The 17,029-nt window shown below is 49.2% G+C and overlaps 1 protein-coding gene across 3 annotated transcripts in view; it reads right to left on the reverse strand.

The window, feature by feature from the left end:
* Nucleotides 1–10,085: 10,085 nt before the first annotated feature.
* LOC123756891 (piggyBac transposable element-derived protein 4) overlaps nt 10,086–17,029 on the reverse strand; it is a 244,916-nt gene continuing 237,972 nt past the window's right edge. For all 3 annotated transcript variants that reach the window (XM_045740303.2, XM_045740304.2, XM_069320453.1), the window contains one exon: nt 10,086–15,635. In XM_045740303.2, coding sequence (XP_045596259.2) covers nt 13,632–15,635 — 2,004 coding nt within the window. In that variant the 3' untranslated portion in view covers nt 10,086–13,631. The remainder of the gene's footprint in view (nt 15,636–17,029) is intronic.

Below are 17,029 nucleotides of genomic sequence, written 5' to 3' on the forward strand. Positions count from 1 at the left end.
GCCAACGGGTAAGGACTGAGGAATGGATAACCGGGTAAAAGTCGGAATACGGAATGCCTTTACGAGAGATGGGACAAGAGCGGACAGCTTCCTTGGCGGCAGCATCCGCACGCTCATTTAATGACACACCAATATGGCTGGGAACCCAACAAAACTCAACCGACTTAAATTTACTGTGAACGAGAAACAGCCAATGCTGGATCTCGACAACTACTGGATGAACCGGATTAAAGGACCCGAGAGCCATGAGGGCACTACGAGAGTCAACAACTACAAAGGAAGACTGACAACGAGAAAGCAGGAGACGAAGAGCATAGAGAATAGCATAAAGTTCCGCTGTAAAGATGCTAGTCTCCGGAGGCAAGCGACACATATAAGTGCGATCAGGAAAAACAACAGAGTAGCCAACACCGTCCGCTGACTTAGACCCATCCGTGAAGACAAACGGAGTGGGAGTGAGAAGAAAAGTGCTCGAGGAAAAGGCGTTTTAGAACCGTAGGAGGGGTAAAAGCTTTAGTGATACGGGTCAAGGATGTACAAAACAGCGGAAGAGGGACCCTCCACGGGGGCAAAGAAGGAACAACACGAGGAGAAACATCAGAAATACGAACGGAAAGAGAATCCTGTAGGCGAGATAACCGGACAGAAAGAGGGAGGTGGTGAAGAGGAACAGGAACCGCAGGAGGGGTAAAAGTTAAAGCACGACAGAGGCGAGAGGAAGGATGTTGCAAGGACCGCGCAAGATAGCGAAGACAGTAGCGATCACAGTGGTCCTGGAGAGACAGGAAGCCAGTGTCAACATACAAGCTAAGGATGGGAGTCGAACGAAAGGCACCAGAACTGAGGCGCAACCCAGTATGGTGCAAAGCATCAAGACGGCGAAGAGTAGAAGGAGAAGCAGACGAGTAAGCAGGGCAACCATAATCGAGCTTAGACAGGACGAGAGAGGAATGTAAAGCAAGGAGAGTGCGCCTATCTGCCCCCCAAGAAGTATGGGACAAGACCCGAAGGAGGGTAAGGGCCTTAGAGCACTCAACACGGAGGTAAGAGATATGGGGAGACCAAGACAAACGAGTGTCAAGGAATAACCCCAAAAGCTTCGCGGAATCTTTGTATTCAAGGGGATGATCATAAAGTGACAAAGAGGGACGAAGAACAACCCGTTTCCGCGTAAAAGTCATGGCACAAGTCTTAGAAGTAGAGAACTTGAAGCCATGATCTGTGGCCCAAGACGACACGGCATCAATTGCAAGCTGAAGCCGGCGTTGAAGGAGAGGCGAATCATCACTCTGACAACAAAGGGTAAGATCATCGACATAGAGAGCAGAGAAGACACCAGAAGGAAGAGAGGAAAGAAGACCATTGAGGGCAACCAGAAAAAGAGTAGTGCTCAGAACACTACCCTGGGGCACACCTTCGTATTGCTGAAAAGAGGGGGAGAGAGCGGTACCAAGGCGCACCCGAAAGGAACGACGAGAGAGGAAGCTGCGGAGAAAGAGAGGGAGACGACCACGAAGGCCAAAAGAATGAAGTTGAGATAGGATATGATAACGCCAAGTGGTGTCGTAAGCCTTTTCCAGGTCAAAAAGGACGGCAACAACGGAGGTCTTCGCAGCAAAAGCAGTACGAATATAAACCTCCAAGTTCACCAGGACATCTGTCGTGCTGCGGCACTTGCGGAAACCAAATTGAGAAGGGGAGAGGAGGTGATGGTGTTCCAGGAACCACATCAGACGAACGTTAACCATACGTTCAAAGAGTTTGCAGACACAACTTGTGAGAGCAATAGGGCGAAAGTCCTTAGGGGAAGTACCCAGAGACCCCGGTTTGCGAACAGGGAGGACAACGGCATCGAGCCAGTCCTCAGGGACTGACGACGACTCCCAGATCCGATTATACAGACTCAGTAAATACTGAGACGTGCTCGGAGGGAGATGACGAAGCATCTCATAATGAATACCATCGGAGCCCGCCGCCGTAGAACCGCAGAGGGCCAGGGCAGAACGAAGTTCAGAGAGAGAGAAGGGATCATTATAGGGAAGCTGAAGATGAGTGCAGAAATCTAAAGGACGAGACTCAAGGGCAGGTTTACGAAGAAGGAAAGATTGGGGAAGATGAAGACCAGAGCTAACAGAAGAAAAGTGGGAACCCAGTTCGGAAGCGACCTGCAACGGGTCCGCCACAAGAGTATCATGGAGGTGAAGGACCGGTGAAACATCGGGAACGAACTTACCCGCTATCTTGCGGATACGCTTCCAGATCTGGGCCAAAGGGGTTTCGGACGTAAGTGTTGAGACATAAGATGCCCAACATTCACGTTTAGCCATACGGATGGCCCTACGGGCCACCACACTCGCTTTCCGAAAGAAAAGAAAAGAATCGGTCGTCTGCCTACGGCGGTGCCTCTTCCAGGCTGCACGCTTACAGCGGACAGCCCGAGCACAGTCCGCATTCCACCAGGGAACGCACTTCCGCGGACCCCGAGAGGAAGAGCGAGGAATAGAGCGGAGGGCAGCATTGAAGACAGTGTCATGAAAAAGGAGGAGAGCGCGAGAGAGAGGCAGAAGGGAGAGGTCAGAGAGAGCAGCACTGAGGGTAAATAGGGTCCAGTCTGCCTTAGCAAACTGCCACCTAGAGAAAGAGAGGGAAGGGGGAAAAGAGAAAAAGGAAACAAGGATGGGGAAATGATCCCTTCCATGGAGGTCATCAAGAACCTGCCACGTGAAATCTAAGTAAAGAGAAGAAGAGCAGAGAGAAAGATCAAGACAAGAAAGGGTGCGAGTCCGAGAGTCCAAATGAGTGGGCTCACCAGAATTCAGAAGAGACAGGGAAGAAGAGAGGAGAAACGGCTCAAGGAGGCGACCCCGGGTATTCGTCAGAACGTCACCCCAAAGGGAATGACGACAATTGAAGTCACCCAGCAGGAGCACAGGCTCCGGCAAGGAGTCTAGGAGGTGTTTCAAATCAGGAAGAGAGAGCGGGACACTCGGGGGGAGATAAATGGAACAAACTGTGTACCATTTCCCCACAAAGATACGAGCAGCAGAACAATGGAGAGGCGAAGGAAAAAGTAAAGGAACAAAGGGAACATCAGCACGAATCAAGAGAGCAGAAGAATTAGAAGCCCCAGCAATGGCTGGGGGGGGGGAGAAAGGAATAGCCACGAAAACGACCAGGACGAGCACCAAGCATTGGCTCCTGGAGACAGACACAAAGGGGCGAAAACCGCAAAATCAGAAGTTGGAGGTCGAGGAAATTGGCGTAATAACCTCGAACGTTCCATTGAAGAATGGACAACGACGAGAAGAGAAAGGACAAAACCAGAGAACAAGGAAGAAACCAAGGCGAAAGAGCAACAGAGCACGTTAAAGAATATCAGGGTCGGGATCAGGGTCAGCAAAGTCAGGGTTAGGGGGCATGGGTAAACTGAGCAAAGACGGAGGGAAGGAAACGGGAGAACAGATCAGAGGGGGGCGGGCGGGGTCCGGAGGAGGAGGAGGAAGAGGAGGAGACAACGGAGAGGAGCAGTCAAGGACAGCAGCAGGAAGAGGGGGAGTAGAAAGAGGGGAGCGCACCCCAGCAAGAGCAGCAACCGAAAGGGAAGCAGGGGCCAAAGAAACCTCCATAGCAGGAACAGGGGGCGCAATCACTGAAACGAGAGGGGAAGGAGCAACAGAACCAGACGTAGGAGCTGAGGAAGAAAGCGAAGCCTTCTTACCCGCCGGGGAAGAGGAAGGAGAGGAGCCAGGCTTACGCTTCTGGCTTAAAGAGACCGGTGTCCCAGCAACTACGTACCGGGCAACGGATTCCAGTGTCTCAACAGGAGAAGCCGAACGAGAGCACACACGACGGCCGCTAGGAGAGCGATGGACATCCGCCGGCACCGACAGGCGGTGGGGAGAGCCGATAGATGGAGGAAGAGAATGGGAAGGAGGATCGGAGGGGGACGAGGAAGAAGACACAGGAGACACGACAGACCGGGTAGAAGGAAGGGGAACCCCGGACAGAGGACCAGGAGGATCCTTCGGGAGAGAACCCATAGGAACAGAGGAGGGGGCAGTGGGCGCATCAGGGTCCAAGGCCCGGAAACGGTTGCGAGTCTGAGGAAGGCGGGAAGGACGAGGAGAGGAAGAGCACAACACGCGAGCATAAGAGATATTAGCATAAGGCGGGAGCCGGCGAACTTGGCGTCTCGCCTCAGGAAAAGATAAACGCTCCCGGTGCTTCAAGTTGAGGACGGCTGCCTCAAGCTTGAAATGGACACACGCACGGGAGAAGGTAGGATGGGCCTCACCGCAGTTGAGGCAACGAGCCTGGGGAGAAGTGCACTCCGACTTAGAGTGACCTTCGCCACCACACAAAGGACAGAGAGAGACAGTCCCGGAGCAGCGGAGGGCACCATGCCCAAACCTCCAGCACTTGTTGTAGAGCCGAGGAGAAGGAATGTACTCCTGGACAGAGCACCTGGCACCAGCAAGAATGACAGAGGGTGGAAGGGTCCTACCATCAAAGGTAATCTTCACAACCCGGAGGGGTTGACGGCGACTACCACGAGGGGGATGAGTAAACGTGTCCACCTGGAAAATAGAATGGCCCTGGGCAGCAAGGATATGTCGAATATCGTCGTGGCAGTCGCGCAGGTCCCGAACACCGGTCGCAACATGGGGCGGGAGCAAAATAGTGCCAACACTGGCATTCAACTGAGCGTTCTTCGAGACCCGAACAGGGGTCTCGCCAAGGCAGGATAAGGCAGCCAAGTGGGAAGCAGCATCCTGAGAAGGAGCAGCAACGACACGTGTACCGAGACGAGTGGGGTTGAAAGTAATGGAGGCATCCACGGAATCAACGAGATGTCGATGGAGGGAGAAATCGTCAGGAGGCGCAGAATCAAGAGGGAGATCAAAATATTTGGCCCACGACGCGGGACCAAACAAGGCTTGATAGGTAGCAGAACTGGAAGGAATCGAGCGAGGGCGGCCGTGACGAGGACGGCGGTGAAAACCCCCAGAGAGAGAGGGGTTAAAAGGCGCAGTAGTTACAACTAGAGAAGGAGCCGCGCCAGGGGATGAGGTAGTCACCACTGGGGGCTTGGGGCTCGACCCAACCACAGAGGAGGGAGGGGAGCCAGGGGAAGGAGTCAGAGAGGCCAAAGGAGGAGCAAGGTCGGGGCCCAATGCAGCGGAGGCTACAGAGCCCGGTCTTCCAATACGGACCGACTCGGGGGCTTGGTCGCCCACCCCACGAGCCTGAGAAGGCACACCAGAAGCAGCCGAAACAGGGGTTATCATCATGACGAAAAAAGAATTCATTCACGAATGTGCCCCCACACCCACCATTGAGCCACAATTAGAGGCAGGACACCCAACAAGAAGCTATCGCCGATCTTGCCGGGGCCTCCTAGGGGTGCGTCGTGAGTATACGCCCCACAAACGTCACCTTAAGAAACCGACAGTCCGTCGAGATTGGGTTCAGTGACGAAAGGGGGTTTGACAATAAAAGGTTCCCCTCGCTATCGACGTCGGGTACTACAGTTCTACCGGTGCAAGAGTATGCCTCCTCAAGCACCCGGGCGTCAAAATAGAAGAAGTCCAAGGGAAGAACCAGAACGAGCAAAAGGTCGGCAGGAAACGGCAAGCAGATAGGAGAAGAGGGGGGAGAAAAACGAAACAGAAGGAAAAGGAAAAGATGCCCAGCAGAATTGGAGAGGTCGGCAGCAGGAGCACAAGGCTAGAAAAGGACAGAGGACTGTCCCAAGGAGCATCACACTCCGGCAGCCGTCCACTAAGCCCCCACACGGCGACAACGAGCTGAGCGGGGAGGGGGGGCACAAGCAAGAATGACAGAGGATGGAAGGGTCCTACCATCAAAGGTAATCTTCAGAACCCAAAGGGGTTGACGGCTACGACCACGAGGGGGACGAGTAAACGAGTCTACCTGGAGGACAGGATGACCTTGGGCATCAAGGATATGCCGAATATCATCGTGGCAGTCCTGCAGATGCCGAACACCGGTCGCAACATGGGACGGGAGGAGATTAGTGCCAACACTGGCATTCAACTGAGCGCTCTTGGAGACCCGAACAGGGATCTCGCCAAGGCAGGTTAAGGCAGCCAAGCGGGAAGCTGCATCCTGACGAGCAGCAGCAACGACACGTGTAGCGAGACGAGTGGGGTTGAAGGTAACAGAGGCATCCACGGAATCAACAAGATGCCGATGGAGGGAGAAATTATCAGCAGGCGCAGAATCAAGAGGGAGGAGATCAAAGTATTTGGCCCATGAAGCGTGACCCAACAAGGCCTGATACGCATCAGTACGGGAAGGAATCAAGCGAGTGCAGCTGTGGCGCGGACGGTGTTGAGAACCCCCAGAGATAGAGGGGTTAAAAGGCGCAGTAGTCACAACGAGAGACTTAGCCGCACCAGGGAACGAAGTGGTCACCACTGGGGGCATGAGGCTCGACCCAACCACAGAGGGAGGGAGGGGAGCTGGGGGAAGACGTTAGGATGGTCAAAGGAGGAGCAAGATCAGGGCCCAACACAGTGGGGGCTACAGAGCCCGGTCTTCCAATACAGGCCGACTCGGGGGCTTGGTCGCCCACCCCACGAGCCTGAGAGGGTACAACAGAAACATTCATTGACGTACAGACGAAGAGAGACAAATTCATCCACGAATGTGCCCCCATACCCACCATGGAGCCACAATTAGAGGCAGGACACCCAACAGGAAGCTATCGGCGATCATGCCGGGGCCCCCTAGGGGTGCGTCGTGAGTATACACCCCACAAACGCCACCTTAAGAACCATCAGTCCGTCGAGATCGGGTTCAGCGACGATAGTGGGATTGACAATAAAAGGTTCCCCTCACTCGAGACGTTGGGTACTACAGTTCTACGGGTGCAAGAGTATGCCTCCTCAAGCACCCGGGCGTTAAAATAGAAGTAGTCCAAAGGAATAACCAAAACAAGCAAAAGGTCGGCAGGAAACGACAAGCAGATAGGAGAAGAGGGGGGGGGGAGAAAAACGAAACATAAGGAAAAGGAAAAGCAATCCGGCACAATTAGAGAAGACAGCAGCAGGAGCGTAAGGCCACAAAAGGACAGAGGACTGTCCCATGGAGCATCACACTCCGGCACCCGTCCACCAAGCCCCCTCACGGCACCAAGGGGCCGGATGGGGAGGGGGGGGGGAGTGTTGTGGAGGCTGCTGGTACTATGCCCAGATGTTGGAGGGTGGGTTTGACCCTCTCGCCCTCCCTTTCCCCCACCTTGACCGCAGAATGTCAAAGGTTACCTGCCACTCTCGCTTACCAAGGGTATCGCCCCCCCCCCAACACACATGCATCAGATTCTTAACTTGCAATACAGTATTTATTATTTACCAGTATATGTTACTACACTGACTCAATTTCACAATATTGCATACACTTGTAACTTAAAATTTGTCTGTTTCATAAATTGATAACTTTGTTACCCATCTTGTGGGCGGTAGTGGACCCCATACCCATCTTGTGGATGGTAGTGGACCCCATACCCATCTTGTGGATGGTAGTGGACCCCATACCCATCTTGTGGGTGGTAGTGAACCCCATACCCATCTTGTCGGTGGTAGTGGACCCCATACTCATCCTGTGGGTGGTACTGGACCCCATACCCATCCTATGGGTGGTAGTGGACCCAATCCCCATCCTGTTGGTGGTATGGACCTCATACCCATCTTGTAGGCAGTAGTGGACCCCATACCCATCTTGTGGATGATAGTGGACCCCATACCCATCTTGTGGGCGGTAGTGGACCCCCATACCAATCTTGTGGGTGGTAGTGGACCCCTTACCCATCATGTCGGTGGTAGTGGACCCCATACCCATCTTGTGGATGGTAGTGGACCCCATACCCATCTTGTGGGCGGTAGTGGACCCCCATACCAATCTTGTGGGTGGTAGTGGACCCCTTACCCATCATGTCGGTGGTAGTGGACCCCATACCCATCTTGTGGGTGGTAGTGGACCCCATACCTATCTTGTGGGTGGAAGAGGACCCCATACCCATCTTGTGGGTGGTAGTGGACCCCATACCCATCTTGTGGGCGGTAGTGGAACCCATACCCTTCTTGTGGGTGGTAGTGGACCCCATACCCATCTTGTGGGTGGTAGTGGACCCCATACCTATCTTGTCGGTGGTAGTGGACCTCATACTCATCCTGTGGGTGGTAGTGGACCCATACCCATCCTGTGGTTGGTAGTGGACCCAATACCCATCCTGTGGGTGGTAGTGGACCCAATACCCATCTTGTGGGTGGTAGTGAACCCCAAACCCATCCTGTGGGAGGTAGTGGATCCCATACCCATCTTGTGGGCGGTAGTGAACCCCCATACCTATCTTGTGGGCGGTAGTGGACCCCATACCCATTTTGTGGGCGATAGTGGACCCCATACCCATCTTGTAGGTGGTAGTGGACCCCATACCAATCTTGTGGGTGGTAGTGAACCCCATACCCATCTTGTGGGTGGTAGTGGACCCCATACCCATCATGTCGGTAGTAGTGGACCCCAAACCCATCTTGTGGGTGGAAGTGGACCCCATACCCATCTTGTGGGTGGAAGTGGACCCCATACCCATCTTGTGGGTGGTAGTGGACCCCATACCCATCCTGTGTGTGGTAGTGGACCCCATACCCATCTAGTAGGTGGTAGTGGATCCCATACCAATCCTGTGGGTGGTAATGGACCCCATGCCTATCCTGTGGGTGGACGTGGACCTCATACCCATCCTGTGGGTGCCATTGGACCAGATACCACTCCTGTGTGTGGTAGTAGACCCCCATACCCATCTTGTAGGCGGTAGTTGACACCATACACATCCCTGTGTGGGGTAGTGGACCATAGACTCATCCAGTAGGCGGTAGTGGACCCCATACCTATCCTATGGGTAGTTATTGGGCCCAGACCCATCCTACAAGTGGTATGGACCCCTTACCCACTTAACAGGTGGTAGTGGACCCTATACCCATCCTATAGTAAGTAGTAGACACTATACTTTCCTTTGTGCAGTAGTTTACCCCATAGACATTCCAACATAACACCGTTTTCTGTTGACGTTCCTACAATACATTCTTTAAAGGTTTTTAAAGCATAGACTTGTGTATATAATGTTGATTGGTGAAGCACTATTAATCTATATAATAATTTATAGTGCTTATTATAATTTACTAAGAACAACTAATATTTCTCAAAACAAAACTATGATTCTTCAATAGGATGTAGCTGATCTGTAATATTCTAAGAGCATGGACAACAGTAGGTAAATTTCACAACCCATGTGGGACCTGAAAATTACAATTTTCATTATGATTGAACCAATTATGACTATTCTGCTGTCCACTGCAATGGACAGGTACTGTGATACGTAAATTGGTACGTGAGGAAGAGTTTGGGCCTTGGTAAAAATGTAACTGGAAATATACCACATATGTACTAATTCATATTCAACATTTTGACTTTAAGCATTAAGTCATATATGTGCTGTCTTGTGCGAGAGCGGGTTGCTGCCTAACTGCCTCCTTCCCTCCCTCCCTGCCTGCCTGCCTGCCTGCCTGCCTGCCTGCCTTCATCCCTCTCTCCCTGCCTGCCTGCCTCCCCCCCTCCCTCCCTGCCTGCCTGCCTTCCTCCCTCCCCCCTCCCTGCCTGCCTTCATCCCTCCCTCCCTGCCTGCCTGCCTGCCTGCCTGCCTCCCTCCTTCCCTCCCTCCCTGCCTGCCTTCCTTCCTCACTCCTTTCCCTCCCTCCCTGCCTGCCTTCCTCCCTCCTTCCCTCCCTCCCTGCCTTCCTCCCTGCCTTCCCTCCCTCCCTCCCTGCCTGCCTGCCTTCCTTCCTTCCTTCCTCCCTCCCTCCCTCCCTCCCTCCCTCCCTCCCTCTCTCCCTCCCTGCCTGCCTGCCTGCCTCCCCCCTCCCTCCCTGCCTGCTTGATTGCCTCCCTCCCTCCATCCCTGCCTGCCTGCCTGCCTGCCTCCCTCACTTCCTGCCTGCCTCCCTGCCTCCCCCCTCCCTCCCTGCCTGCTTGATTGCCTCCCTCCCTCCATCCCTACCTGCCTCTCCCGCATTGCCTCCCCCGTCTACCTCCTGCTCTCCCTCTCTGTCTGTCTGCCTGCCTGCCTGCCTCCCTCCATCCATCCATCCATCCATGCCTCCCTGCCTGTCTGTCTGCCTGCCTGCCTCAGGCTTGACTTGTGAGAGTTTGGTCTACTAGGCCAAGCCTAAGGGAGCCGGTCGGCCGAGCGGACAGCACGCTGGACTTGTGATCCTGTGGTCCCAGGTTCAATCCCAGGCGCCGGCGAGAAACAATGGGCAGAGTTTCTTTCACCCTATGCCCCTGTTACCTAGCAGTAAAATAGGTACCTGGGTGTTAGTCAGCTGTCACGGGCTGCTTCCTGGGGGTGGAGGCCTGGTCGAGGACCGGGCCGCGGGGACACTAAAGCCCCGAAATCATCTCAAGATAACCTCAAGATAGGCTGTTGTTTGGAGCGGCCCGCAGGCCCACATACCCACCACAGCCCAGTTGGTCCAGCACTCCCTAGAGGAATAAATCTAGTTTCCTCTTGAAGATGTCCACGGTTGTTCCGACAATATTTCTTATGCTTGCTGGGAGGACGTTGAACAACCGCGGACCTCTGATGTTTATACAGTGTTCTCTGATTGTGCCTATGGCACCTCTGCTCTTCACTGGTTCTATTCTGCATTTTCTTCCATATCGTTCACTCCAGTACGTTGTTATTTTACTGTGTAGATTTGGTACTTGGCCCTCCAGTATCTTCCAGGTGTATATTATTTGATATCTTTCTCGTCTTCTTTCTAGCGAGTACATTTGAAGGGCTTTGAGATGATCCCAATAATTTAGGTGCTTTATTGCGTCTATGCGTGCCATATATGTTCTCTGTATTCCCTCTATTTCAGCAATCTCTCCTGCTCTGAAGGGGGAAGTGAGTACTGAGCAGTACTCAAGACGGGACAACACAAGTGACTTGAAGAGTACAACCATTGTGATGGGATCCCTGGATTTGAAAGTTCTCGTAATCAATCCTATCATTTTTCTGGCTGTCGCAATATTTGCTTGGTTATGCTCCTTAAACGTTAGGTCGTCAGACATTATTATTCCCAAATCCTTTACATGCTGTTTTCCTACTATGGGTACATTTGATTGTGTTTTGTATTCTGTGTTATGTTTAAGGTCCTCATTTTTACTGTACCTGAGTACCTGGTATTTTATCACTGTTAAACATCATGTTATTTTCTGATGCCCAGTCGAAAACTTTATTAATATCACCTTGAAGTTTTTCAGTGTCTTCAGCCGAGATAATTTTCATACCGATTTTTGTGTCATCTGCAAAGGATGATATGAAGCTGTGACTTGTATTTTTGTCTATATCTGATATGAGAATAAGGAAAAGCAGCGGTGCAAGGACTGTACCCTGAGGTACAGAGCTTTTAACTGCACTTGGACTAGATTTTATATGGTTGACCGTTACTCGCCGAGTCCTGTTTGACAGAAAACTGAGTATCCAGCGTCCTACTTTACCGGTTATTCCCATTGACTTCATTTTGTGTGCTATCACGCCATGGTCACATTTATCGAAAGCCTTTGCGAAGTCCGTGTATATCACATTAGCATTCTATTTTTCTTCTAATGCCTCAGTGACTTTGTCGTAGTGCTCATGTAGCTGTGAGAGGCACGATCTTCCCCCTTGAAATCCATGTTGGCCTGGGTTGTGAAGGTCACTGGTCTCCATGAAATTGGTGACCTGACTCCTAATCACTCTCTCAAATACTTTAATGATGTGCGATGTTAGTGCAACTGGTCTATAATTCTTTGCCAATGCTTTGCTCCCTCCCTTGTGTAGAGGGGCTATGTCTGCTACTTTAAGTGCATCTGGTATCTCCCCCGTGTCCAAGCTCTTCCTCCACACTATACTGAGTGCCTGTGCTACCGGCACTTTGCATTTCTTTATAAATATTGAATTCCATGAGTCTGGACCTGGAGCCGAGTGCATGGGCATGTTTTCAATTTATCTTTCAATGTCTAGTGCGCTCGTGTTGATATCAGTTATCTTTACAGGGGTTTGAATATCCTACATAAAGAAATTGTCTGGATCTTCCACTTTCATGTCGTTTATTGGAGTGCTAAACATGTCCTCATACTGCTTTTTTAGGATTTCACTAATTTCTTTGTCATCCTCCGTGTATGAACCTTCACTTGTATGAATAGGTCCAATACTGGCAGTGGTTTTTGCTTTTGATTTCGCATATGTGAAGAAGTATTTTGGATTTTTCTTTATTTCCTAAATTGCTTTCTGTTCTAACTGCCTTTCTTCAGTTTCATACGAGTGTTTCAATTTCCGCTCGATTTCTTCAATCTCCCTATTTAAATTATTCCTTCTTTGATGGGAAATTCGTGTCTGCATAAGCAGTTCCATTATTTTTTCCTGCGTTTATAGTGTCGTCTGCGTTCTCTTTCTACGTTGGATCTCTTTTTGGCTTTCCTCAAAGGAACATGTTTCAGACTTGATATGCTTCCAAAGTCAGTTTTTCTATTCCTTCTGTAGGACTTGTATTACTTAGAACAGTTCCCCATGGAATGTTTGTAAGTTCCCTGTTTATTATCTCCCATTCTATCCATTTATTATTAAAATTGAATTTACTGAATAGCCCCTCTCGCTTTATCAACGTTTTAGGTCTATTCTGAGTATTGATGGTCGTTTGCACTTCAATGAGCTTGTGATCTGAGTATATGGTATCTGATATCGTAATGTCTCTGATAATGTCTTCATTGTTCGTAAAGACCAGATCTAAAATATTTTCATTTCTCGTTGGCTCGGATATCTGCTGATTGAGTGAAAATTTGTCACAAAATCTAAGTAGTTCTCTAATCTGTGGTTGGTTAGGTCCTGATAGATTTCCTGGTATAATATTATTGTTTGCTATTTTCAACCTGAGACTAGGCAAGTTGAAGTCACCTAGGAAGATAATATCAGGTATTGGGTTCTCCAAATTATCAAGGCTATTCTCTATTTTGTTTATCTGTTCTGTGAATTCCTCAGCTGTTGCATCTGGCGGTTTGTATATTAGAATAATCACTAAATTTATTTTCTCTGTTTTTAATCCCAGTACCTCTACCACCTCATTTGTAACCTACCTGCCTGCCTGCTTGCCTCCCTCCCTCCCTGCCTGCCTGCCTGCCTGCTTGCCCACCTGCCTGCCTTCCTCCCCTGCCTGCCTCCCAATCTCTCCCTCCCTGTCTACCTCCCAGTCTCTCCCTCCCTACCTGCTTGCCTGCCTGCCTGCCTCTCTCCCTACCTACCTCCCAGTCTCTCCCTTCCTGCTTGCCTCTCTGCTTCTCTCCCTGCCACCTTTTCCATCTCCCTGCCTGCCGTTCCCTCCCTCACTTCCTGCCTTCGGATAACTTTTGTTTACAAACCAAGTGGCTGTCTGTACAAATATTTTTGGAAATGGTCACTTTTGGACTTCCGTGGTGAAAAAGTACGTTAATCCACAAAACGTGCTAATTCGGCTGAGGGTCCTTCCCATATAGTCCAGATTAGTGGGCTAATACAGTATGTACAGGTTTTTTGCACCATTATTGAACATTTAGAAGTGCTGGAGACTGTGGTAGTCGTTGAAGCAGTTGACAGCACACAAAGGGATGGCACATGCTTCACACCATGTTTGCACCAGTTTACGTTTCTGTGGTCTCGTTTGTGTGGTTTTACAAACTATGCAAACACGTTGGCCTATTGCACGCTTTCCAGTTGGTGGCAAATGTTTTATTCTGTGTACTTGAAAGGCCTCTGTGTAAGTGAGCCTGGGTGTAGGAGCATGGTGCAATACTGGATTCTGAATGGGTCTTTGTATGCCAGGAACGTCTTTGCCAAACTTTTTTAATAATTGTGTCACAACAGAAAAACTAAACACACGGAATGTTGGTTTATGACCTGTTTTCACCAGATACATATTATAACTGTTCAGCATAGTTATGTCAACAAGGTGAAAAAACATCTTCTTGGGCCACTTCACTGTTTTATGTATACACTCGACAGTGCTCATCATCATGTCACATTTATCAACCAAACGAGTATTTATGTTATAGTCCATGACACAATCTGGTTCATATATTTGTTCTTTTGTTACCTTGTTCACCTTGCCACTGTGCACCATTGTACCTGTGTGAATGGTTGTCAATATGTTAACTTCTTCCCTGTATTTCCACCGCACTGAGAGTATTTGATCAGTTTTTCTTAACTGGCATTCACCTACTGCAATTTTATTGTCAAACACAGGCATTTCCCTTCTTCTTGTCTTTACTGTGCCACACACTCCAGTTCTATTTTCAAGCAAGAATCTAGTTAACAAGGGACTTGTATAATAGTTATCTGTGTATAAAATGTGGCCCTTGTTCAGCCATGGTGCCATTATTGTCTTCACCACACTACCCGAGAAACCATGTTGATCATTACCGGGAATGTCTACATTGCTATCAGAATACAGAATCATATATAAGACCATTCCTGTTTCACAGTCACAAAGTACAAAGAATTTAAATCTGTGGCGTTTGGAGGGAATACATTTTTTGAAGGCAACACGTCCTTTGAAAAGCGCAAGCGATTCAATAATCACCAGTTTCTGAGCAGGTTTGTAGAAATCTCTGAACTTTCCAATCAGTTCATTCAGAATGTGCCTCACCTTCCAAAGTCTATCATCTTTAGTCTGGTCTTCATTATTTGCAAAATTAAGACACCTGAGGAGTAACACAAACCTATCACGTGACATATATTTTCCGAAAATAGGTGTTGGAACACAACTGTCTTTGCTCCAATAATCTGTGATGACATTTTTTACACAATGTTTCATCATCATACATAGTGCAAGAAACACATACATTTCACCTACAGTAGTATCTTTCCAACGCTGTAATCGTGAAAATTGTAGTATTTCCACACTTTCAATGAGTTCGACCGCATATTTGTTCGTTTCCTGAACAATATATTTCATGAGTGGCTCATCGAAATATGCCATAAAATACTCCATTTCGCTCACTTCCTCACCTGTATATGGAAAAAGGTCTGTAACTCCAACACCTGTATTGTCATATGTAGGAATTTGTGGAACAAAGTCTGCACCATCACTCCACATAATTACATCTGGCGTTCGGGCTGACACTACACGAACACCACGGCCATGAATTCTAGCACCAACAAAATTCTGTTCACTAGGAGATGAAGCACGTCTACAACACACACTATGGGCATGACCAGATGAAGATGAGGGTAAACATGTTGAAGACGAAGGCTTTTGTCCCTCATTTTCTCCATGTGATATCACACAGTGGTGATTGCCTGGGCAATCTGATGCTGCAAAGCTATGCCTGGTAACACCACATACACCATAACCACTAGCCACATGTGCATCGTTATCACTGTCTGAATCACTGCGATCTGTGCCCTGTGTATAATTATCGAAGTCAGAGTCATCAATGTCACTTTCCTCCTCTTCTGCAAATAATGTATTGTGACTTTCATCATCAGACAGTGACTGGGTGGGGCATGTTCCTGAGCACGGTCGTGATCCAGATGTTGATGTGGCCATCAGGGTGTCCTGATCAAATAAAAACATATTATGTCACTATATATGAGCATAGAGATTTAACATATTCAAAATGTTTAACTATATAAATTACTCAAATTCTCACTATTGAATATTACTGCAAAAAAACCAACATTGAATGTAATGAAACGCCAGTTTCTGGGTGAGCTCTGGAGGCTCCCTGAACTTATTTATACTGATATAGTGCCATACTACTTAAGAGTCATCAGTCACAGAGTTCTTGTAGCCTACTGGGGACCACAAGCCAGAACCTGGCCTCCTTAGAGAAGCACAGGAAGTAATGGCGCATAAACACTTAACCACTGCACTGTACAACATGCCTGTAGGTGCTCGACAGGGGTGTGCAACACGCCTCAGGAATCTTATAGGTATAGTGTATGATTCAAAACTCCCGCGGCTACATGGGGTTCACATCAGCTTCCTCAGGGCTCTTGTAAACAGACGCCTTTTTTTTTTATAAATCGTGGGCAACATTCCCGGGTGTGAGAGCCTTAGTACTGAGTGAGCAACCAAGGCTGGCGCACGCAACATAAGCTCACAGCACTGCTGTTCAGCTTGTGACCACAGCATCGCCTAATAATGTCAAAATACATATGTAACTGGCATTATTTTGCCACGATAGTATTACATAAGTGCCTGAGTGTGATAATAACTGTGTACAATGTTTAAATATCAGTGAATCATTGCTGTTCAAGATGTTCACAGCGCTAGCCACAGCACCAAAGCATTATTTTGTCCATCTAGGAATCTTTAAATGACTTCTTATGTTCCCTATACAAAATAAATTTGAGGTCAATTATTCATTTACAGGATTTAGTGACCAGGATTGTGATAATAGCAGGATTGTGGTGATAATTAGCACTGTGCATAGTATTGTGGGAGGAATTTTTGGGAGAGAGGGAGGGAATCAAGGTAGCGTCACTATGTGTGGCAGCCACTCTTGTTTGGGCTCACCATACTAGCGTAGTACCTGCTTGATACCTGCTTGATGGAGTTCTGGGAGTTCTACTCCCCAAGCCTGGCTCGAGGCCAGGCTTGACTTGTGAGAATTTGGTCCACCAGGCTGTTGCTTGGAGCGGCCCGCAGGCCCACATACCCTCCACAGCCCGGCTGATCCGGAACTTCTCTTAGAAAACAGTCCAGTTTTCTCTTGAAGATGTCCACGGTTGTTCCGGCAATATTTCTTATAGTCGCTGGGAGGACGTTGAACAACCGCGGACCTCTGATGTTTATACAGTGCTCTCTGATTGTGCCTATGGCACCTCTGCTCTTTACTGGTTCAATCTAGCATTTTCTTCCATATCGTTCACTCCAGTACGTTGTTATTTTACTGTGTAGATTTGGGACCTGACCCTCCAGTATTTTCCATGTGTATATTATTTGGT

Source organism: Procambarus clarkii, unplaced genomic scaffold (genome assembly GCF_040958095.1).
Source record: "Procambarus clarkii isolate CNS0578487 unplaced genomic scaffold, FALCON_Pclarkii_2.0 HiC_scaffold_136, whole genome shotgun sequence".
Lineage (NCBI taxonomy): Eukaryota > Metazoa > Arthropoda > Malacostraca > Decapoda > Cambaridae > Procambarus > Procambarus clarkii.